The sequence below is a fragment of the Crotalus tigris genome, unplaced genomic scaffold (genome assembly GCF_016545835.1).
Source record: "Crotalus tigris isolate CLP2741 ecotype Arizona unplaced genomic scaffold, ASM1654583v1 scf7180000018323.1251302, whole genome shotgun sequence".
NCBI classification, from domain to species: Eukaryota; Metazoa; Chordata; class Lepidosauria; order Squamata; family Viperidae; genus Crotalus; species Crotalus tigris.
In genome coordinates this window covers 1,193,306-1,216,747 of record NW_024096943.1, presented here as the reverse complement: position 1 = coordinate 1,216,747, position 23,442 = coordinate 1,193,306, and the positions used below count along the sequence as shown (strand labels likewise).

The 23,442-nt window shown below is 38.5% G+C and overlaps 3 protein-coding genes across 5 annotated transcripts; all 3 read right to left on the bottom strand.

Annotated features, from left to right (window-relative positions):
• Positions 1-634: 634 nt before the first annotated feature.
• LOC120311199 (olfactory receptor 13H1-like) lies at positions 635-5,975 on the bottom strand. 2 transcript variants are annotated; one of them, XM_039350411.1, is made up of 2 exons: positions 5,932-5,975; positions 635-2,194 (listed from the first exon to the last, which is right to left on the bottom strand). In XM_039350411.1, exon 2 carries the CDS (start codon positions 2,186-2,188, stop codon positions 1,244-1,246), a length of 945 nt encoding a protein of 314 aa, XP_039206345.1. In that variant the 5' UTR covers positions 2,189-2,194; positions 5,932-5,975; the 3' UTR covers positions 635-1,243. The 2 variants fall into 2 exon arrangements, with proteins under 2 accessions (XP_039206345.1, XP_039206344.1); XM_039350410.1 differs by lacking the exon at positions 5,932-5,975 and adding an exon at positions 3,812-4,103.
• Positions 5,976-6,013: 38 nt separating this feature from the next.
• LOC120311197 (olfactory receptor 13H1-like) lies at positions 6,014-11,406 on the bottom strand. The gene is made up of 2 exons (XM_039350409.1): positions 11,287-11,406; positions 6,014-9,207 (listed from the first exon to the last, which is right to left on the bottom strand). Exon 2 carries the CDS (start codon positions 9,181-9,183, stop codon positions 8,251-8,253), a length of 933 nt encoding a protein of 310 aa, XP_039206343.1. The 5' UTR covers positions 9,184-9,207; positions 11,287-11,406; the 3' UTR covers positions 6,014-8,250.
• Positions 11,407-17,478: 6,072 nt separating this feature from the next.
• On the bottom strand, positions 17,479-23,288 carry LOC120311196 (olfactory receptor 13H1-like). 2 transcript variants are annotated; one of them, XM_039350407.1, is made up of 2 exons: positions 22,278-23,288; positions 17,479-19,756 (listed from the first exon to the last, which is right to left on the bottom strand). In XM_039350407.1, the coding sequence occupies exons 1-2, from the start codon at positions 22,382-22,384 to the stop codon at positions 18,799-18,801; spliced, it is 1,065 nt and encodes a 354-aa protein (XP_039206341.1). In that variant the 5' UTR covers positions 22,385-23,288; the 3' UTR covers positions 17,479-18,798. The 2 variants fall into 2 exon arrangements, with proteins under 2 accessions (XP_039206341.1, XP_039206342.1); XM_039350408.1 differs by having other exon boundaries at positions 22,283-22,399.
• Positions 23,289-23,442: the final 154 nt, after the last annotated feature.

The window sequence follows — 23,442 nt, the reverse complement described above, 5'->3', positions numbered from 1 at the left end:
TTGCATCCTTCATGAATTCCTGCATAATTGAACAGGCTACAATCATTCCTCTGGCAGAGCAGATTTGTGCAATCACATATTTATTGACTCAAACCTTAACTTCACTTGACACAGATCCTGGTGTATCTCTTCATACAATATTAGTACTGTAAACTCTCTTGAAATTGTTATTTATTTATTTGCATCTCACCCTTATTATTTTTACAAATAACTTAAGACAGCACACATATCCAACACACCTTCCTCCACCTATTTTGGTTTTGGCACAATGGTTAAAATGCAGTATTGCAGGCTACTTCAATCCTGACCAGCTCAAAGTTGACTCAGAGCTTCATCCTTCCGAGGACAGTAAAATGAGGACCCAGATTGTTGGGGGCAATATGCTGACTCTGTAAACCACTTAGAGAGGACTGTAAGGCACTGGAAAGAGGTATATAAGTTTAAATGCTATTGCTGTTTTCCCCACAACAATCCTGGAGGTGGGTAGAGCTGAAAGAGAGTGACTGAGCCAAAGTCACCTAGCTGGCTTTCATGGCCAGTCTGCTGCCTTCTAGTCTGGTGCCTTAATCGTGAGACCAAACTGGCTTTTCATGAAAATGTTAGCTCCAAATCAAGAATGACACAGTCACTTTTGCCAGTGAGTTCTTTATTGTTTCACACCTACAGACAAAATCTTTCCAAACTAAAAACTCTACTATCCACTTCTATATTGTAATCTATAAACTATAAGAGGCAGACTGTCTTCACCCATTTTTTCTCTCATATATAACATCTGGACTGAATTGCCTCTTATACCGCTGGAATATGGCCTCTTTCTCTTCAGAATCTACCTCCTCACTACACTCCAGCCCAGGTATTTTGGTTAGAAAATTGAAGATGGATGGCTTATCTGTGAGCACATATGGGATAACAAGTACTTTAAAAAAATATTATCATATATACTTGTGGAAAAGCCCGTCCATCAATAAGTTGAAACCAATAATGTATTTGGGGGCGTATTTTGGCATCTAAAATTCTCAGCTTATTTGTTAATATAGTCCCCAACCTGATATTCTTCAAAAGTATTGTGAATCTAGTTCTTGAAGCCCTAACACAGTCCTCATTAACATTCGGTATTGCTTATGCCCTCTGGGGTTTACTAGGAGCAGTAACGCTGGTTATTAAATTCCTTTTTAAAAGGTTTCTAGAGATTGTCAGCAACAAGAACCTACATGGTAGATGGTGAGCATACAGTATGTGTACATTACATTAAGATTCTTCTTTGAACCAGCATCCAAAATGCCCCCTTGACATCCTTGTTTCTCAGGCTGTAGATCAGAGGGTTAAGCATGGGAGTCAGAGCCCCGTATGCTAAGGATATGACCTTGTCCTTTTCAGAAACGGATTTCCCTTCGGGTCTCAAGTACATGATCATGATTGTTCCGTAAAAGACACTGACCACAGCAAGGTGAGAACTACAGGTAGAGAAGGCTTTTCTGCGTCCCTGGGTGGAGCTTATACATCGTATAGCCAGGCCTATGCGGATGTATGTCACTACTATGAAGCCAAAGGGAGGAAATAGCAGAAAGAGGCTGGAGATATGCATAAAGAGCTCACTGACTGTGTTGGAACAAGCCAGTTTGAGTAAGGATTGAAGCTCACATGCAAAATGGTTGATGATGCGATGGCCACAGAAATCAGTGGGCTTCAAGAGCACGTTGATCAGTGTTGTCATGAAGGCAATGGCCACTGACATGGCTACTAGATAAAAGCATAATTTCCAACTCATGATCTGCGTGTAGTATAATGGCTGACATATAGCTGCCAAGCGATCGTATGCCATGTCTGCCAAAACAATACACTCTGCTACAATCAGAAATAAGCCAATGTACATTTGGACCAAACATCTGGAGAAAGAAATTGTGGGCCTGTAGATGAAGCAGTTCACCAGGATCTCAGGAAGTGCATTGTTGGTAAGAATAAAGTCTACAGTAGAAAGGACACAAATGAAGAAATACATGGGAGTGTGAAGCCGGGGGTCAGCAATGCTCAACATGATGATGAGTCCATTGCCAAGAAAGCTAATGAGATATACCATCAAGAGGAACCAAAAGAGAACAATCTGAGCTCTGGGATGTTCTGATAATCCAATCAGAATGAATTCAGTTACCAGTGATTCATTTGAAGCTCCTACTATATTTTCTCTCATTCTCCCCTGCAGGAAAGAAAGAATGGTGTGATTACTGACTACATTCAGGAGAGATGCAATACCTTCACTTTAAATGTTTAGGCTGCCAAAGCTATATAGAAAAAATAAAAATGTATTTGTTTGAAAACTCTTTGCACATCATGCTTAGACAGAATTTATTTTAACCATGATTTATTGAATACAATCGTTGGATTCTGACATGTGTGGGTTCACACACTGCATTAAAGAGTATATTGTTTGCAAACTGCAGTGACTGCATAAAATGCTAAGCCAAAACTAAATAAGCTACATTCTCTCTCATAGCAAGATATTCAAATCCACTCCCAGATTGAAGATGGAGAAATCTCTTTCCAAAAGTAATGAAAGCAGCAAGCTGAAAGCAGTAGCTTCATCCCCATCCCGGTTATTGAAACCAAACAAAAATGTCCTGAGTCAACTCATTACAAGCAATGCTGTAGTACTCAGATAATTTACAAAGTAGAATCAGCTCTGATTGCAAGGACACCATCCTTTCCTCTTTGGATCTGACGGAGCCCAAAAAGACTTTGTACATTGTAAGCAATGTACATTGTAAGCAAGTACAATTTGTTGCAGGGCACAGTGTTGTTACTAAACCTGAGGCATCTCTATTAAGATATCAGCCTTAGCTTCATTTTTCTTTGCTTTATTATGTTATAAGCAGTGCACTGATATTTTTTCTAATGATAATACTTTAGAATTATTGTTAGTTAAATGATGATCAGAATTTCACTTAATGACACCAGTTAATTCTTTGGGACGGTGGAAATATTGGAGAAAATTTATGTTTCTACTCAGAATAGAAAATAGGCTGATACTTTTATTAGGAAAAACTAACCACATACTAGGTAATCCATTCTCAAACTGTCTAGGACACTTGTTTGTGCTGTACTAGAATCCAAAGGAGAGATTATAAAACAAATTCTTGGCCTCTTCCCCAGGTGTAATTTACCATAAAAGTGGAGATTGAGAATGGAGGTTGGTTAGAGACTAAATCTCACAAAAAGAAAAACATTCTTGGAATAAAAGATAAAGAGAGAAGAGAGAGAAGAGATACTAGCAACAAGTCCAGCCTTATCAAAACGATAAGCATTAGAATAACCAGAAGACAATACAATTCATTTCAGCCACAGTTCCATTCTCATTCTTTTTTCTTTCTTTTTTTGCATCAGCTTTCTGTTTAATTGAAATTTACATCTAAACTTCCTTTTTCTGTCCCTCCTTTTTGAATTAGCTTTTATTCAGATGGATAATTTAAAGGTCATTTGCCCTATTTCTGTCTCAGATTCTTTATTCACATTTAGTAGCAAATAGAAGATAGTCCTGCTTTGTCTGTAGATACATGCACACACAAATATAGATACACAAACACTCCCCCCCCAACACATATGATAAAGTTTGGCATCTGCATGTTGTGCTCATTTTATAGCAACTACCTATGATTGCCAACAGGGAAAGCTGCTTCTAAAGACATGGCTTCAAAGTATCCTGTCTGGATCAAGGTCTCCATGAATTCAAGATTTCTTTTACAGATACAAACAGAGAACAACTACCTACTTAAATTGCCTTCTGTATTTGTCTTTTTAATTCTAAAGTTTTGCTTACCTAATGTTCTTCCAGTGATAAATGGCCAAAGATTTTTTTCATGTCTTGCAAAGTAATTGTGAAGAGCAAAGTGGGAAAAAATGGCGCTATTTGCTTTCCAAGAAACTGGGGATTTGATGAAGTTTAGTTCTAGTATCATCCATTCATACAATCTTTGCACTGTATATTTTTGCTAAAGGTAGTGTTCCTCATTGTGGTTGGTTTCACTCCTGAGTTACCGCTTGAGAAGAACAACAACCACTTGAAGGCGGGGGGAAATAGCAGAAGGAGAATGTGTGTGATCTGTTCTTTGCTTTGGCGTTGAGAACAACACTGCCAGTTCCTTGAGGTAAAAGCGTTTTTTTTTTCATTCTCATCTTTTCCCCAGTGGGTAATAAATGGCATTTCTGCTGGAAGAAGGCCCAGATAAAATTCCAAGGACAGATTTTTAATTGAATTTCAAGGGAATTTCTTGCCCATTAAGTTTAAAGTTGAAAAGATAAATTATTTCATTATTTAAGTTCAACTGTGCCATTCTTTTCCAGATAGACTGCTTTACAGCAAAACCAGTTTTTAGCTTCTCAGAAATGTATAGCATAAAATGGCTGTGGAAGCCAGTGTTCTGATGTCCTTCACGACCAAAAGAGAACCCAGAGGTGGGAGAATAGTTTAATGACCACATAGAAGGGGGCGGTCCCACAGGAACCTGGCCGAACCAATGGGAGACCCACCTTTGCTGACATTACCCTTCATTTCAGACCCACTCCCTTATTCACATCAGTTTTCTCTTTGTAGAGTCTGAAGGTGGGATGAAATGAGATAAAACAGTCCAGAACAGACTGCTTAAAGCTATCCTCAGGATGCCTCAGCTGCAGATGGATGATGAGGTACAAGTAGTAATGGCATGTGGATATGTTCATTGGAGGTGGCTAATGGGCCATTGTCACTCAAGGGCAAAGAGTTCTCTGGATTTGTCATAGGAGATATACAAATAATGTTAAATCCTTCAAAACAATATTACTTTATTTAATTTATTTAAAATTTAATTAAATTTTAAATTACCTTTTCCTCCCTTTCCTTCTACTCTCAGGCTTTCCTAAATGAGAATGATTATAGAGCTTCATTCTAATCTGGATTCCCAACAAGGCAGAGAACCAAAGCAGCTTGGAGACCATTCTAGATGGTCTCTTTGTCATTTCTTTTTATTCTGAATGGCTCAGAGTAAACCATCCCAATATAGCTGCTTTGCCATGTTCCCCTCCCATTCCAGAAGGAAGTCATGTTGCCCTAAATCTTGCTGCCCTTCAGTGTCCTGACCACTTGCTTGGAACAAGTGTATGATGTGCTGCTGACCGTATAGTTTTAATGTGCAATATTCTGAGGTTGAGATTGGGGGTCCTCAGGCTAAAATCCTAGACTCACCCAACACAATCCATTATCCAAGCCTCCTCAGAGCCTTCTGAACAGTTGCTTCCAATTTGAAATCCCAAATTTGGAATTTGGTTATTTGTGAGCAATGTTCTGATCAATTTTAAAAGGCAGCCACTACAAAGGCAGAGGAATAGTGCAGCACTAAGCAGTTCAGAGGCAGACATATTTTGTTACTTTTTGAACGATTGAAAGAAGAAATGAAGTATGCTCTCCTGCCATTCAAGTTCTATAATATCTTTCAGTTGCAGGGCAGGAGTAAAGAGCAAGGGTCTGAATGGGGAGGACCAGGCTTCAACTCAACCTTGGAAAGACACAGTGATTTTGGGTTCTTGGTCACCCAGACTCAGATGATATTCCATCCTTGACTCTGGAGAGTGTGACAGCTCCCTAGACTGAGCTGGTGTGCAATTTGGGTCCTTCTGAACCCACAGCTCCTGCTCAAGAACAGGGGGCAGCCATGGCTAGGAATGGGGGTGGGACTTTGCACAAATTTATCTAGTGTGCCAATTACATCCGTTCCTGGATTGCAAGGTCTTTCTTACGGTAATTCATGCCTTGGTCACCTCCCCTTCAGATTACTGCAATGAGCTCCACATGGGGCTGTCCTTGAAAACCACCCAGAAGCTTCAATTGGTTCAGAATTTATTTATTTACTTACTTACTTACTTACTTACTTACTTACTTACTTACTTACTTACTTACTTACTTACTTATCAATAAATTGATATGCCACCTGTTCTGTTCTGTGCATTGGTAAGGCATTGAGATGAGGCAGGTGTAACAACAGTTGCTTCTTTATTCAAGCTTCAGTAGAACAACACAAAATGGTGCAGATCCCTTTTATACCCTTTTGCAGGGAACAGCGTCAGCCAATAAATGCAAAGTATTTTTTCTGCTTTGCCCGTGAGCAATAGGCTGGAGACAGCCTGTCTGGCCGGGCAGCCACGTGGTCTGCCCGGGTCTCTCTGCAGCTTCCTGCACCTGCTCTATCAATCAAAGGCCCAGGACATAACACCACCTATCTTGCCTAGTGGCAACTCTAAGTGGCCTACAGACATAAAAAAGAAATAAATCCTTGAAACTTTAAAACAATATTAACACTAAAATTGGTTTAAAATTGACAAGATGGTAAGGATCAAGTTGCACACAGGGAGCAGGTGGGATGTTATTTTAGTCTATTAACCACCTCCAGGAAGATATGCTCCACTGGATTGTCAGAGTGAGGTCTTCAGGCCCTTTCAGAAAGCCAAAAGAGTGAGTGCGGATCTCACCTCAAGGCCACAATATTCGCCACTGCAGAAAGACTCTTCTCCTGAAGCCCACTTCCTGGAATTTATTGACTGATGGGGTCTTCAGCATGTCCCTTCTGCCAGTGAAGTTGTAGCGGGCCGATCCCCTTGTGACGAGTGGTTCCTCAGGTAACTTGGTTCCATGCCATGAAGGGCTTTAAGGTGATAACCAACATCTTGAATTGGATCTATAAGCAAACTGGAAACCAGCGCAGCACGCAGAACAGTGGTGTAACATGGGCCACCTAGGGGACCCAGGAACTACCAGCTATAGTTTCCAAATGTTCTTCAATATTTGTTACAATAGGCCAAGCATGAGATGATCAGGGCTTGACTGATTGAGTGCAGGGACTCCCGATCCAGGAAAGGACACAACTGGCATGCAGCACATGGTTGTGCAAAGGGTCCCCTAGCCATGACTGCCACCTGTTCTTTGAGCAGGAATCACAAGTCCAGGAGAACTCTCAAATTGCACACTGGGTCTGGCTGGGACAGTATAACCCAATCTAGACCTAAAGATGCTAAAGTTCCTGGTCCCAAACCTCCACACATTCAAAGCCATTTGATCTTACCAGGGTTCAGTCAAAGCCATCCAAACCTTCACAGCTTCCAGGACCATGAGAGGGCAGCAATAGTATCACTTAGGCCACCAAGTATGACAATGTAAAGTATATAAGAATGATGTAATGTGCATAGTGATGGGGGCCCCTAGGTTGCACAAGCTGTACAGGCTTCCTATTTCCTTCCAGATTATCACTTTTAAAGCCTAATATGGCACAGGGCCAGGTTTTCTGAAGGACCATTTTCCACTAAGGAGATTTCCCATCTCTCCTACCAGGTTAGATAGCTAGGCACATTCCTAGTCCTTAAGGATTAACACATTATTGAATCTAGAAAGTATTCTTTTTCCATGGCAGGCCCTGCCATATGGAGCACTCTTCCCTCTGAAGTTTGGTAGGCCTCTACCCTCTAACTTCCATAAAGCAGCCATTTGTGTTTGCTTATTATCTCTCATTTATAAAATGCTTCTTGTGCTGAGAACCACATAGAGGTTTTCGGGCACAACCTGGAATTCTATGTAGTCCATATTCTCAATATGGCGCGTCTAATAGAATATTTTTTAAAATCCACATTAACTTTGACTTTGTTGTATAACAAATATCCATGTCGCTCACATTTCAGGTCACGTCACTCTTACTTTACAAACATTCTATTTCTCAGCAATATCTCTCATCCAAACCAAACAGCAAAATACAGCAACAAATCAGCTAAACCTAATCCTCCTCTTTTCTTTGCATCTTGTAGCACCTTATATTTAATTTGCGGGGGGGGGGGTTTCCCCTGCCACACAAATTTAGATATATAATTCCATAATTGTTTAAATGGTGCATCAGATGTCAAAACAGGTACTGTCTGGAACTTCATTAGATTTACAATGCTTTAATCAAGGAATCACCAAGAAAGAAACCAAATCCCAACCAAAACTGGTAGAGCAAGCTACTATATATACAGTAAATAGGCAGAAGATCCCACTCTCAACTACAAAAATGGGGAGATTTTTGAGAGGGGAGATTTCACTGTTTTCAGCCAGATATGAGTTCTGTGTAGGGTATTGTACCACGGTTGAAATATCATTCAGTGATAATGGGGAAAAGCTAATTTTTACTATCTACAATAAATAGTTATGAATAACTGCCAGCTACAGGTGCCTCTGGATAATACTCAGAGATGAACACTGATTTAATCTGATATCTTTTTTCCAACCAGTTTCCAAAAAGCTCCCTTCACATCCCTGTTTCTCAGGCTGTAAATTACAGGATTCAGCATAGGAGTCAGAGCTCCATAGACTATAGATAGGATCTTTCCCTTGTCAGAAACTGATTCTCTTTCTGGAACCATGTACATTATGATGATTGTCCCGTAAAAGACACTGACAACAGCAAGGTGTGAGCTACAAGTGGAAAAGGCCTTTTTGTAACCCTGACTTGAGCGAAGGTGCATTACAGCCCGGCCTATGCGACCATATGTCACAACTATGAAGCCAAAGGGAGGGATTAAGAGAAAGAGGCTGGAAACATTCATCAAGATCTCACTGATATGTGAATTGGAACAACCCAGTTTGACAAAAGATTGTAGTTCACAGACAAAATGGTTGATTATGCGATGGCCACAGAAGTCAGTGGGCTGCAAAAGCCCATTGATCAAGGTAAACATGAAAGCAAGGGTCACAGATATTGCTACCAGGGAACTGCATAATCGCCAACTCATGACCTGCACATAATGCAAGGGCTGGCATATAGCTGCAAAGCGATCATATGCCATGACTGCAAGGAGAACACACTCTGTTGAAACAAGCAGCAGACCCAGATACATTTGAGACAAACATCTGGAGAATGTAATAGTGGCCCTGTAAATGAAGCAGTTGATGAGAACCTCGGGAACTACATTGTTGATGAGAATGAAGTCTATCAAGGAGAGGACACAAATAAAAAAATACATAGGAGTATGAAGCTGGGAGTCCATAATAATTAATGTGATGATGAGACCATTGCCAACAAAACTAATGAGGTATGCCATCATCAGGAAGCAAAAGAAGATAACCTGGGCTCTAGGCTGGTCAGATAATCCAATTAAGATGAATACTGCTGCTACTGTTTCATTTGTCGATGCCATAGTAGCATTAGATATTTCTGTCTCCTGTGGGGAAAAATGAACACTTTTTACAGGTGACCAGAGAAGAAATTAATTGATAATCTCTAAAAGCAGAGGACATTTTCTTTATCTTTTCCTTTTTATTCAGTGATTGCAAATCAATATGCCATCAAACTCCCCATTATTCACAATGAAGATAAAGTATGCATGTTATATATAAACTGTTTTTCATTGATACAATACTCCAAACAAACAAAAAGAAAATTCTAAAACCAGGATGAAGATATCCAATATATGTATTTATAGTACACATTAGATAATGCTGTGCATATTTGTGGGTGGGGATATCTCTGTGTTAAAGAAACTAATGAGTACAATGGATGCATATAATACAATACATGTTGGATATAGGGTTTACTTAGGATCTGGGTAAAATATTCTAAGTTGTTCGGTAAAGATGTAGATCTATTGATCAATACAAGTAAGTAAAACTCCAGTCCAAGTCAATATTCCAGTCTGACCAACTCTTGGATTTTAGCTAATTAGAACAATTAGAACAATTCTGAAGAGTAGTAAGAGAGTAATATATTCTGAAAACATAGCTCAGGCTCAGTCTGGGTTGGACTGAGAACATAAGATAGGCAGATCTTGATAGTACTTGGATAGGAGACATCTGAAAAATCACTGAGCTGGAGAATGGACTGGGGTGTGATTAAATAAACCAGAGAAAACTGGTGACAAATGTTCATGGACAAATCCATGAGCCGGGCTTCACCCACTGGTAGTTATTGTCTTAGGCTTCATAGACCCATAAAACTGGACACTAGGTTGATGCCTTAACAGAGGTCATCTATGATGCACATTTACCATACATTACAAGAGAACACTGGTTTAATCATTTTAAAGGTTTTGAAGTGATGAATGTGTGAAAATGTGATAGTGGTAAATAAATCACAATTTCTGTGAGTTGAATTGAGGCTAAAAATCATTCTGTCATGGAATTTAGTGGATGCAAACGTGGGTGGTTCCTGGCCTGTAGAATATTGGAAGGATAAATATTACGTAATCAACTTAATATTCATTCTTCCATGAAAAAAATCTACACTGGAGTCAGACAGAGGGATGATCTCACTTTGTAAAATATATGAAGTGAAGTGAGGAGTGATTTGAAGCATCCAGCATTAGCCTGGCCACTGTGACATATTAAATATTGATATGACTATTTCTACAAGCTGTAGAGAACCATTTACTCTGCAAAGGGGCCCCTGTTGCTATTCTTTCAGACCACAATTCTGATCTTACCTTTTTTTCCAATCAATTAAAAATCGATACACAAATGTCATAGATCTAAAAACCTCTTCCCAAATCTGAAGAGTTTGGCAAAGAAGACTTGTGGTTTGGTCCACTCAGTTTGACAGGTGGTGCAAAAAGTCCGACGAGAAATTCATGAACTGAGTTAATGTATTGTGGACAGGACTGTATTTCTTTGCAATATGTGGGCTGCCTCTTCTTCCTAAGCTCACCTGCTGTCTTTAGGCTATTGTAAAGGATGTCACCTTTCCAGGGTTGGAAAAGAACCTGTTGCAGTCTGGTTATTTGTTTATAAAGAAGTTAGGTGGCCTTGTCCCTGGCTTCTATTAAGTTATTGCCTGTCCCCAATTCCAAGTGGTTTCTTCTTAGGGAACATTTGCCAAAAGGTATAAACAGAATGTTTCTAAATAAGTGATATTCAAAACTTAATAAAATGCAAGCCAAACTTGCAATTATGCTGAAATCATAAAAACTCATTTAGTTAGAAAAAAAACTCCTCATATTCAACAATAGGGGCTTACACTCGGGTATAGGTTTGTAGTGGCAAGCTTTCATACTTCTGTTGCAAATGTGGAATCATTTACCTAATATGAGTTTCAGCAAAGGTGACCTGAGATAAGATTCAGTTCTTTTGTAATGTGTGCAATTTAGTCCAAATTACTTTTGAAGGAGAAGGACTGATATACAAATATGTTTGCTGAGCAACAATATCAGTTGTAAAGGAAAAACACTACCTATGGGGAAAAATACAGATATTGATGTTCACTATAGCAGATATTTTGAAAATAGGTTCATGGGAAAAAAAGTACTTACATGATCCGTTCTTCATTTCTGCCCCAACAAAAGCTCTCTGCATTTCTAGAAAAAGGAGATGATGATTTTGATCCCAGCTATTCCTTAGTGAGTCACAAGCACTGTTACTGCTGATGATCCACCTGGAGTAAGAAGGGTTGGCCCAGAAGTGATTTAAGGACTGGACTCTAATTGAACTCCATGAGGAATCTCTTCACTCTCCAAGTTTACTTGCTATTGTGCACTTTCCTGAACTTTAGGAACTGTGCAAAACTGGCCCCGTTTACCTTGCATCTGCAGGTAGCCATGTGATAGGCATAGGACACAGAACCAAAGTTTGGCATGAATAAACATTCCAGTTTTCTCTTCTTTCTTTGGCAAGGTCCACTGAAATGTATTATTAGAATTTTAAATACAATGAAGGTTTAAAGAACCAAAGGAAGGAGGAGGAGGAGAAGGAGGAGGAGATATAGAATTATGATTTCTGCCTTTCTTTCTATATCAGCGGTTCTCAACGTTTGTGTGACGGCGACCCCCGTCACACAAACGTTATGCGCATGCGTGGCGCGCATGGGGGCAGGGCCCCCGGTGTGCGGCGCGCATGCACGGTGGTGCCCCCCCATGCGGCGCCCCGGAGGGGACAAAATGGCGGATCGCCGCCTTTGGCGACCCCCGAAAAGTGGTCGATCGACCCCAAATGGGGTCGCGACCCATAGGTTGAGAACCGCTGTTCTATATGAACTTACCATCTTACTGTTTATCCTCCACTTTTTTTTTACTTACTAATTCCCTTCCCTTTTAGCCCTTTTAGTTCCCAAAACCATAAATCATAATTCAGGCTTTGTTGAAAAAAAGTATATATAGATTTTCTAATTCTTAAAAAAAAAGTATTTATCTTTTTTCCCTGATCAAACTATTAGCTTTGCCATTTCCGCAAACTTCATCAATTTTATAATCCTTTTTTTAAAAAACTATGGGTATTTCATTACTCTTTTGTCTTTGCGTATAGAATAATTTTGTATTTTTGTATGAATTTGTGCTGAAAATGTCTTTGCTTCTTGACAGGCCTACCATATATAATAGAAGGTCCTGTCTTCCTTTTCACACTTCCAAGACTTTGATATGTGTTTTATATTCCTTATACATTTCTGACAGAGCAAGCTCCATTGAACTGAGGGTTTACTTTACAGTATTTCCCTGCTCAGAAGGATGAACTGGTCTTTTTTTAAAAAAAAAAAAAACAAGTTTTATTAGTTTTTTCATTTTACAAACAAGTGCTTAAGAATCAACGTGGTGGCAGGGCAATCAATTGTCCAAAAACAAAGTCATACTCATAAAGTTCAGATTAAGTCATTAAAAAACCTCTATTCCCTCTAATAACATATTATATTCAAGTTAATGTATTTCAATGCAGCTAAGTCAATCAAAACAATCATCAATAATATTTCATCTAAATAAATCCAAATCCTATATTAAGCTTTACTATTTCAATTGCTATATTCCATATTGCTAATATAAATACATAATTAACACTTCAGGTGTCTCTCCATTCCCTTTTTCCTTAACATAATCAATAATCATTTATTAATATCATTCCTTCTTTTTTCTTATTCTTCTTCCATTACAAAATAGCTATAATTTCTAATAAAAGAAATATTAGTTCAAAAGAGAAAAAAGAACAAAAAGAAAAAGAAAAACAAAGATAAAACAAGAAAGAGAGAAAAAATACCTTTCTATTTCTATTATACTTTATAATATATCAATCCCTCAATATCTGTGTCAAACTCTTTTAACCTCCTCCCAAAATTACTATATCCACAACAACCATGTTAATATGTAGACAAACATCCTCTTATTAAATTCAAACCTTTAATTAATTTCTATTCAATCTAACATCTTATTTAATTGTCTTAAGCCATAAATCTGTCCATATCCAGTAAGCCTTTTAAACCCGCCATATAAAGCCTTAAGTCACACTCTTAAATCTTATTCTGGCTTTCTTTTTATGCCAGACAGGTTTCCATAACAACGCCTCTATATCAATGAACAAGTCACTTTTTATGTCTTGTAGTTTCCTTTGGGTCAAACAAAACCATCCCCTTTTCTGTTTTAAAGACCTAGCTCCTTTGTAAGTAATCCCTTGTTGTTTTAAAGAGTCAAGTCTCCACATTTAAAACTGTTGAATAGCAGGCCCAATTATGTCCAAGTTTGTAGTTAATAGTTGCTTATCCAAGCTACCATAGTTCTCAGTTAGTTGAGCTTGTCTGTCCATTTCTGTTGGTTTTAAAGTTGTAAGTGGTTTAGTTACAGTCCTTTTTAGTTCCTCAGAGATCTCATCAGCATGCATATGAAGTAAAGTAGAATCTTCTTTAACCTTAGTTGATTGCACTTCTGTTGTTTTTTGGTCTATAGAATGCTCAGATAGAGTCTGGGAGTCAATTTGTAAATTCAAAGCAGGATTTTTGTTTTTTTATTGCCATAGTACACTCTTTTATTTGCAAACATATTTGGTCAGTAGCTTCATAAAGTTTTTCCAGTATGAGTTTATAGTCAAGTTGAACATAGGGTTTCTCCATTTCAAAAATAATTAGAAACAGTCTGTATCATTTAGTAGAGGCTGTGTTCAAGGAACATTTAATCAGTATCCACCCTCTCCAATACAGCTGTTAAATTTCTTTGTCTTTTTCCTTTTATGGTAATCTGATGGTCAAAGTCAGTCTCACCATCAGAAAAGGAGACAGTTGCAATTTTGACTTTTTCCACCAGGTGTCCTCAGTAAAATATAAAATCTCCTCCCAGAGACCAGAAATATCATTATAAGATCAGAAAACACAAAAACAAGAAGAATTCTTCAGATGTAGACTAAGTCCAATGGTAGATTCAATTTTAAAAAAATATTTCCAAGACCCCAAAGTGAATAAAAAAGAATAAAAATAGAAAAAAAAAGTCACTTAATTCAATCCATTTAAGCTTCTTTTTCCCACACTCACAAACGCCGCTTTCTTAGAGCAGGGAAATAATTTCAAAAGTGCTTTTTACAGGCACCAAAAAAAAAGGAGAACCAAGAGAGGGAAAGAAAAAAGTCTCACCCAGCTCAGTCACGGTGGTTCCTGTGCTTAGATGTTCTTCTGACTTCTGGTTACAGTGGTAAGGTGAACGGCCATTTTACTGGCTGATCTTTCCACCGTCGGCCCAAAGGAGCAATCTCAAGCTGTGGAAGAAACTGCCACTCTCCCACGAATGATGAGGGCCTCCTCAGCGGTAGCCGCCCCTCCAGGGCAGTTTTTCGACCTGATTAAGGGTCTACCGGCAGCGGAGAATCAGCTGGCGAAGAGAGCAGTCTCTTCGCACAGCTGTAGGCGCTGCGATCTGGAACCGGAAGTCAGGATTAACTGTTCTTAAATCTACCTGGGCTCTTATTTAAAACATACTCAATGTTTTAACATTCATTTAAACATTTAAATGTTTTGCAAGTTAATTTATCCTTGGGAAAATGCCTTGTATATAAGTAAGTAAGCCATGCATATCAGTCAACGCTGCTAACATTGATTGTTCTTGCTTTGACAACTGATGGAAATGCAGCCATTTTTCTCTATTGCTTTTAGGGTTAGTTGATGCTGGGAGGAGGAACGTGGATGAGAGTCCAGCTAGTCATAATGATAATAACACAGCCATGAGAATCCAAGGTCATTGGGCCCAGAGTTGATAGAGTTTTAGCAGAAAGAAGAGCCTTTTCTACCATGGCTCCCACCCTCTGGATGTACATGCCCCTGTCCTCTTAGCCCTCCATAAAGGCCTTAAAACCTGGCTCTGCCCGGATAAGGGCATGCCATCCTGGAGGTAGTTACTGGATTAAATGAAAGGTCTCACCTCTGTTCTATGGTATAACCCATGCTATTTTAACTATCGCTTGTTAATTTTAATGTATTTAGTCTTTACAGTTTTTTTCTTTTATAGTATAGTTTTATCAGACTGTAAGCTGTTTAGAGTCACACAACAGCAAGGTGGATGACAAATGAACAGATGAGATAGATAGGGTAGATATCATGTTTGACAAGGAGAGCAGTCCACTCCACTCCTCAGCCTCCCTGAAGGCTGTAGGATGCTGTCCCAGAAGCCAATGCTATTTCAGAGTGTCTAGATTTCATAATGGCCACTCCTAAAATGGTGCCCACTTCCAAGATAATGCCACACTACCTCTATGGTATAGGAAGGCTGTGCAGTGGAGTGGCTACTTCCCAAAGATCTATCAAAAATGTAAGTGACTGATCTATGACAGGAATGAGGAAGAGGATGGGAAGCTGGTCCAAGGCCTGAAGGGACGGTGGTAGATGGGTAGGGAGAGACCACTGCAACATTCCTGCGGTTGTAAGAGTGGGCAGTTTGCCAAGAGCCAGAATTTTGTTTATGTGAATGTGAGAGTGCTGCAGAGGCTGTAACTTTGGGCAGGGGCCATAATGTTCATTGCCATAATTTTAAATGCTCACTGAACAAGCAGTCATAAGTCAAGGACTACCTGTAATTAATTGTGTTGCAGATTAAACAATTACTATATGTTTAATAAGATAAGATAAGATAAGATAAGATAAGATAAGATAAGATAAGATAAGATAAGATAAGGCAAGGCAAGGCAAGGCAAGGCAAGGCAAGATAACGTTTATTGTCATTTTTTTATTGTGGGCACAACGGCACAAATAAAAATGAAATTTAGTTGCCCGCTCTCAAAGTGAAACACATACATGACACACACCTAAACATACTATGTACAACATATGTATAGATCCACACTGCTACATATACATAGCAAATAAATATTAAATACTGTCCATCTTGAATATATAATGGAAGAAGGAAGCTTGAGAGGTAACAAGGAAAGCAGCTCATGAAGAGGATGTGTAGTGTCCCAGATAATCTTACGGACCCTGCTCAAGCAGCACTTCTGTGCTATGTCCTAGATGGGAGGGAGGGAACTGCCAATGATCTTTTCAGCCATTCTCACCACTCTCTGCACTGCCTTCCTGTCTGAAGCAGTGATGCTTCCAAACCAGACTGTGATGCTGTATGACAGGATGCTCTCAATCATCCCCCTGTAGAAAGTGGTCAGGACAGGGGAAGGAAGATGTGATTTTCTCATGCGATATAGAAAATGCAGGTGCTGCTGACCCCACTTCACCAGTTTCTCACTGTTGAGCGACCAACCAGCCTACTTGTTAGCTGCACACCCAGGAATTTGATGCTGGTAACCATCTCCACAGGTGAATCATTAATGCACAGAGAAGTGTGGCTGTGCCTGCCTTTTCTGAAATCGACAATGATCTCTTTGGTTTTTCCAATATTTAAAACTAGGCTGTTTTCCTTACACCAGTTCACCAACCCCTCAACCTCCTTGCGGTAAGCTTCCACCTTATCATCATGAATAAGGCCCACTACTGTTGTATCATCTGTGAACTTCACAATATGGTTGGTGGCAAACCTAGCACAACAGTCATGGGTCAACAGGGTGAACAGCAGCAGACTTAAGATACAGCCCTGAGGAGAACCTGGGTTCAAGAAAATGGTATTAGAAGTATTTGTTCCAACTCGCACATATTGGGGTCTGTTGGTAAGAAAATCAAGAATCCAGTTGCACAAAGGAGTGTTTATGCCTAAAAGGCCCAGTTTGTCTACTAGATGCTGGGGAATGATTGTGTTAAATGCCGAACTGAAGTCAACAAACAACAAACGCACATGAGTATTTCTTTCCTCTAAGTGCTTCAAGCTCAGATGGAGAATGGAAGAAATAGCATCCTCCAAAGAGCGATTTGGTCGGTAGGCAATCTGAAGTGGGTCAAATGGCAGGAGGCTAGATACAATAATGTCCTTTATTAGCTTCTCAAAGCATTTCATAATGGTGGATGTCAGTGCAACCAGTTGGTAATCATTGAGGCCTGTAATTGTAGACTTTTTTGGCACTGGCAAGATGATGGCCATCTTAAAACACGATGGGACCACTGCCTGCTGCAATGAGAGATTGAAAATATCTGTGAGAATACAAGCCAGCTCCTCTGTGCATTCCCTGAGGACACATCCAGGGATGTTATCTGGGCCTGCTGCTTTCTGAATGTTAACTTTCTGCAGTGTTTTTTGGAGAGAGGTGACATCAAAGCTTAGCACTTAGCATGAGGCAGGAGGGAAGGGAGAGGTTGACAGATTGAATATGTAGATATATGTAGATTCATATAAGATCAATTACAGGGATTTATCAACAATTGTAGTATATTAAAACCCCAGTATGTTTCTTTGAGTTCATTTAAGATAGCCTGACACATTTTCATGTAAATTCAGAAATTATCACTTTGTGCATCTTGTAGGTGGAAATGCTCTGATACTACATACTATGTACAATCCACAGGGACATATATCACATTGTTTATTAAAATGGTCATTAGTTTGAGTAGCAGTTGAGTATATTGCTAGAAGACAATTACATAGTAGCAGTTCAGAATGAGGCAACTAGATTTATGGACATTACCAGGTTGATAAATTTACTTCAACAGAGGCTATCTGTAGGAACTCAATCCTGCAGTTTTTAACCTTACTGTAAGGTATCATTCTAGTCACAGAATGTAGAAAATGGCTTGAAAATCCCTAGCAGGTATTAGGGATGGTGGTTAATATTATAGTCCTTTCCTGTTTTGTCAGATGCTTTTTTTATTGCTCAAGTCATTTACTGTGGGAATGTACTGTATATTTATTTATTAAGTTTTAGAATTAGTAAAGATGTGAACATGTATGGATAATTCTAATATGGATTCAACCCAGGATGAGTAAAGAGGGAGGCATTCCTCCTCCAGAATTCAATGTCTAAGGCCTTGGTCCTTGGTGGAAGAGGTAGAATTAACTATTTCCTGTCCTTTCCAATCAGATGCATCTCATGGTATATACAAGGTCAATTTGTTTGCTGCTATTTTCCATTTCTATTTCATGAAAAAATGTGTTCAGAAATAATTGGGATAATAAATATTCTAGAATGAAGATCTTTGATGACATCTCTGACTGACCACAATTAGTTTCCTAACTTCATGGTTCACCAGTCTGTTTAACGGTTCATATGGTTCATATCAATCTGTTTAGTCATCTCCACTATTAGACCATTTGTGGTGTTGCTGATAACTAAGAGAAAATGTCCTCAACCTCCAACAAAAAACTGAAACAGATCCAAAATCATTGAGAAAAGCCTAATTCAAGGACACAATTCTTCGACATCAGTTTTGCAGTACTCATGAACAGGAAACAATTACCACAGCCATCTGATATCTATTTTGCCTATGATGGAGAAAATGGCTTTTAGCCTAAGAAAATTGTTGATGTCTGATTGTCACAAATCTTTCTAACACACATAAGGAACACACACATTTTTTAATTAGACCCGATTGCTATTAGGAAGTGTATCTTGCTTGAAATGACCATACAAAGAAGGTGGAAGGAAATAATCTTTACAAACAGTTGGTAAATGCTATTGCCTCTGCATTGTATGATACAGCGGCCTTCAATCTATCCTGTCATATTTTGTCTGATCAGTTTCCAAAAAGCTCCCTTCACATCCTTGTTTTTCAGGCTATAAATTATAGGATTCAGCATAGGAGTCAGAACTCCATAGACTACAGATAGGATCTTTTCCTTGTCAGAAATAGTTTTTCCTTGAGGCATCAAGTACATGATCATAATTGTCCCATAAAACATACTGACTACAGCAAGATGGGAGCTACATGTAGAGAAGGCCTTCCTGCGACCATGGGATGAATGGATACGCAATACAGCATGACCTATTTTCCCATAAGTCATGGCTATGAAGCCAAATGGTGGGATTACAAGAGTGAAGGTGGCAATTTGCATGAAGATCTCACTAATCTGTGTGTCAGAGCAAGCCAGTTTAAGGAAAGACTGCAATTCACATACAAAATGATTGATGACATATTGACCACAAAAGTTAGTGGGTCGCAATAGTGCATTGGTAAGGGTTGTCAGGGAAGGAAAGCCTACAGACATAGCCATCAGACAAATACATAATCTCCAACTCATGATCTGCATGTAGTGTAAGGGTTTGCATATAGCTGCAAAACGATCATAAGCCATGACAGCAAGGACAACACACTCTGTTGAGACAAGTAATAGACCCAGATACATTTGAGACAAACATCTGGAGAACGAAATAGTGGGCCTGTAAATGAAGCAGTTGATGAGAACCTCGGGAACTACATTGTTGATGAGAATGAAGTCTATCAAGGAGAGTACACAAATAAAAAAATACATAGGAGTATGAAGCTGGGAGTCCATAATAATTAATGTGATGATGAGACCATTGCCAACAAAACTAATGAGGTACACCATCAACAGGAGCCAAAAGAAGATAATCTGGGCTCTGGGTTGGTCAGATAATCCAATTAAGATGAATTCTGTTACTACTGTTTCATTGGTAGATGCCATAACAATATTATATACCTCTTCTTTCCTGTATGGAAGAAGGAATAAATTGTTAGAAGTGGCAGGTTAAAGATATTTCTGTTAATACGTGAGAGGGAGTAAAACAAGTTAACTCCTATGGTGGATATGTCTAATAAGATCCTCAATATAAGACTTAATTTCAACCCCTGAAAGAAATCCTACTTTATTCAATAGAAACTGATGGTGTATTGATTAATAAAATTGGTGAATTTCAGCATTTCAGTCTCAATTGGTCTTACATTCAAGCAGTAAATGAAGATAGACAATTCTGCTTATTAAGACAAATCTGAACAATTATATGGTGCTATATTTAGTAGAAAAGCCAAACTCCCAAATTAGGTAACAATTTTTCCTTACTTATCCCCCTCCTCCTTTTTTAATAGCATATTTGGGCTATGAATTATAATTCATCAGGATCATTCTACATATCAAGTTTCAAAATATTAATTCAATATTTAGCAATTCCAGAAAAAAGGTAAGCCTTAAATAGATGATAACCTACTGAATGCTACTTTAAATATTGTTCAATAGTATTATTTTCTTGTCCTTAAGAGTCCTTAAGTCTGTTTACATTTTAACAGAATTGGAAGGGATCTTGGAGGTCTTCTAGTCCTACCCCCTGCTCATGCAGAAAACCCTATAACATTTCAGACAAATGGTTGTCCAATCTCTTCTTAAATACCTCCAGTGTCAGAGCATCCACAACTTCTGGAGGCAAGTGATTCCACTGATTAATTGTTCTAACTGTCAGGAAAGTTCTCCTTAGTTCTAGGTGCTTCAAAAACATTCATGCATTTTATGTTGGAGATGTGGTTGTTTGGATGCAACGTACTATCATATTTGGTGGTCATGTAGAAATATAAAGGCTTTTTGGATTAAGATTTGGTGGAACATTCAGAAAATTTTTAATAGAAGGATAAAATTTACACCACAATTATTTTTGTTAGGTATTATTGAAGACTGTGATGGTAAAGAGATTATCTTAATGTTGAATTTTATTACGGTGGCAAGGTTATTGATTGGGCAATATTGGAAGAAAGATTCCTTGCCTAGTTTAGAGGAATGGTTTCTTAAAGTTTCTTACTTATCAGAAATGGCTAAAATTTCGGCTTATCTGAAAGACCATTCACAAGAGAGATATAATTCTGTGTGGAAAAGATGGGTAAATTTTGTACAGAATAAATATGGGATTAGAAAGTATTATTTAGCCTTTGAATAATTTATAGTTTAAAGTAGCTATGGTTAGATTTGTTGTTTTTAATGTATTGGAGTTAAAGTATTTTTAATCTTTTTGGATGTATGTATAGTTGATTGATGTTCATTTAATTTGTATGTTTTTTGTTTTTTTTTTAACCCTGTATTCAGCTCTGGGAAGGAGGGGGGAGGGTTATGGGGGGTGGGAGGGGGGGAGGTAGTTTATTGTAAAACGTTTATAAAAATTTCAATAAAAAAAACATTCATGCATTTTGAAAGTTAGAAATTTTTAATGAAAAAGCAAATAAGATTTTTATGAAAAGAATAATAGTGAAGGAATCAATGCAGACTGTCAACAAGTATGTTCAATTAGATATATCATATATATCTACCTGTGCCTGGAATTTCAGCCCAGTCATTTCAATTATCTCAAAACAGCATGGAATTAGCAATGTTTAAGTCTAATTTATTTTTTTTCTTTCTTGTAACAACTTTATGTGATGTAAAATAGAGAAATTACTCTCAAAATTCTTACAAAATGGAAATGACCAATTGAAACTTTTGTTCAGCCTTTCAACTTAGTTTGAAACTTTCCCAGTTTTATTAAAATTTAGGGATTGTAAATTTTCCTTTTTAAATCCACATTTTCAGAAAATTACAGAATAAGCACAATTCCCACAATTTATATGTATTTGTACAGTGTTTGTAATGCTTTATTGAAATTTTTGATTGCAAATGACTGCATATACTCTGACACTCAACTTCTATTTTTTTAAAAAAAAACAACTATAGAAATAGTTAAATTACAAATCTATATTACTGGAAAAAAAATATCGCAGGTGACAGGAAAGTATTGTCCCTCTATTCTGGGGTCAGAGGGGGAAAAATGAATCCAGAATATAATAGAGCTCTCCTGAATCAGAAAAGGACATGCTAGGCACAATCTATTGCATTTTACAACAGTCAAATATATCCAATATCAGGAACCCCAATCCATCTCTTTTAGATGGAAAACATTTACAATAAAAACAGAAGGGGATTATTTTACTTTCTACAATGCACAAGGTGATCTATGGGAGACTCAAAGCTATCTACTCTACACACAGCCCCAATACCTAATGTGGTGAACTTAAGAGCTTAACAGACACACAGAGAGAGAGAGAGAGGGGGGGGGGCAGGCAGGCAGATACAGAGAGAATGATGGAGGAAGAGGAGAGAGAGAGAGAGAGAGAGAGAGAGAGAGAGAGAGAGAGAGAGAGAGAGAGAGAGCAATCTAAGCTACTTGGAACATTTCAGAAAATAAATCCAGGTAGCATCATCAGCTCTTACTTTACCTTACCACGACACCAAGGATGTTGAATTCGAAAGTCAATACAAACAGATCTGGATCAGAAATCTCCCTTTGCTTCAGAATGCTGGCAGAGGATAAAAGCATTGGCATTTGGGCAGAAGTGTCAGTCACAAATGAAATACTTTATGAATGGGAAAAGTAAGGTGAGGTGTTAGTGTTTATTATAGGAGATGTTTTCAAAAATAGGTTCATGGAGAAAAAAAGTTATGTGATGTGTTCCTCATCCCTGACCAAAAAAAGCTCTCCACATTTGTAGTTAGAAAAGATAACTATTTTGCTCCCAGCTACTCCCTGATTGCTGACAAAGTTCCGTTACTGCTGATGGTCCACCTATAGTAAGACTGGCTGGCCCAGAACTGATTCAAGGATTGGATTCTAAATGAACTCTGTGGAAAATCACATACACTTTGCTTTTAAGGCAGAAGGCCTATTTGTTGTCTTTACAAACACCTCTATTTTCATATGCATTAGCAGCACTGAGATGGGTATAATTCACAGAATTAAAAATATCTTACAAATCTCTCTACGTATATATCATTATAACAGAATTCTGCTTAACAGAATTTTAAGCAGAATCAATACTGGGCAAGGAAGAGACAGTACAGAGACCATGCTGATGACCTTTGGAGACACTGATAGTTGGAAAAATCAGAAGCAATCAAAAATGGGGTTTGTAATGAGCAACTGTTGTAGGTGGCCTGTTGTGGCTGAAAAATTTGAGCAGAGGTGATGAGAGATCTGGAGCTATGTCAGGAGCAAATAAATGCAGAAGTGACGGAGAAAAAGCAACAGATAATGAAGAGCTGGCAGTCCCTTGCTGGTAGTGAGTAGGAACATCAAGGGGTATGAAGCCCAGGGTACCAAAGGCACAGAGTAGCAAGCCTTGATAGTCTCTTAGGAGAGATGGCTGGCATAGCAGTTGCTTGGCAGTGGCAGCAGCTGGACTGATGTGCTGAAAATCGCAGCAAGGGAGGTTTACAAGGCACGATAGGCAGCAGAAGTGGAGTCTACTGGCTAACAAGCGGTATAGCACTGGATTAAGTCACCCAGCTGGACTCTGGCTGGGGAAGTCTTATAGAATTGACTGAGGAAGAATGTTGTCCTATCAGGAAGAGTTTGAGACTCTGAGTCTCAAAAAAATAAAGATG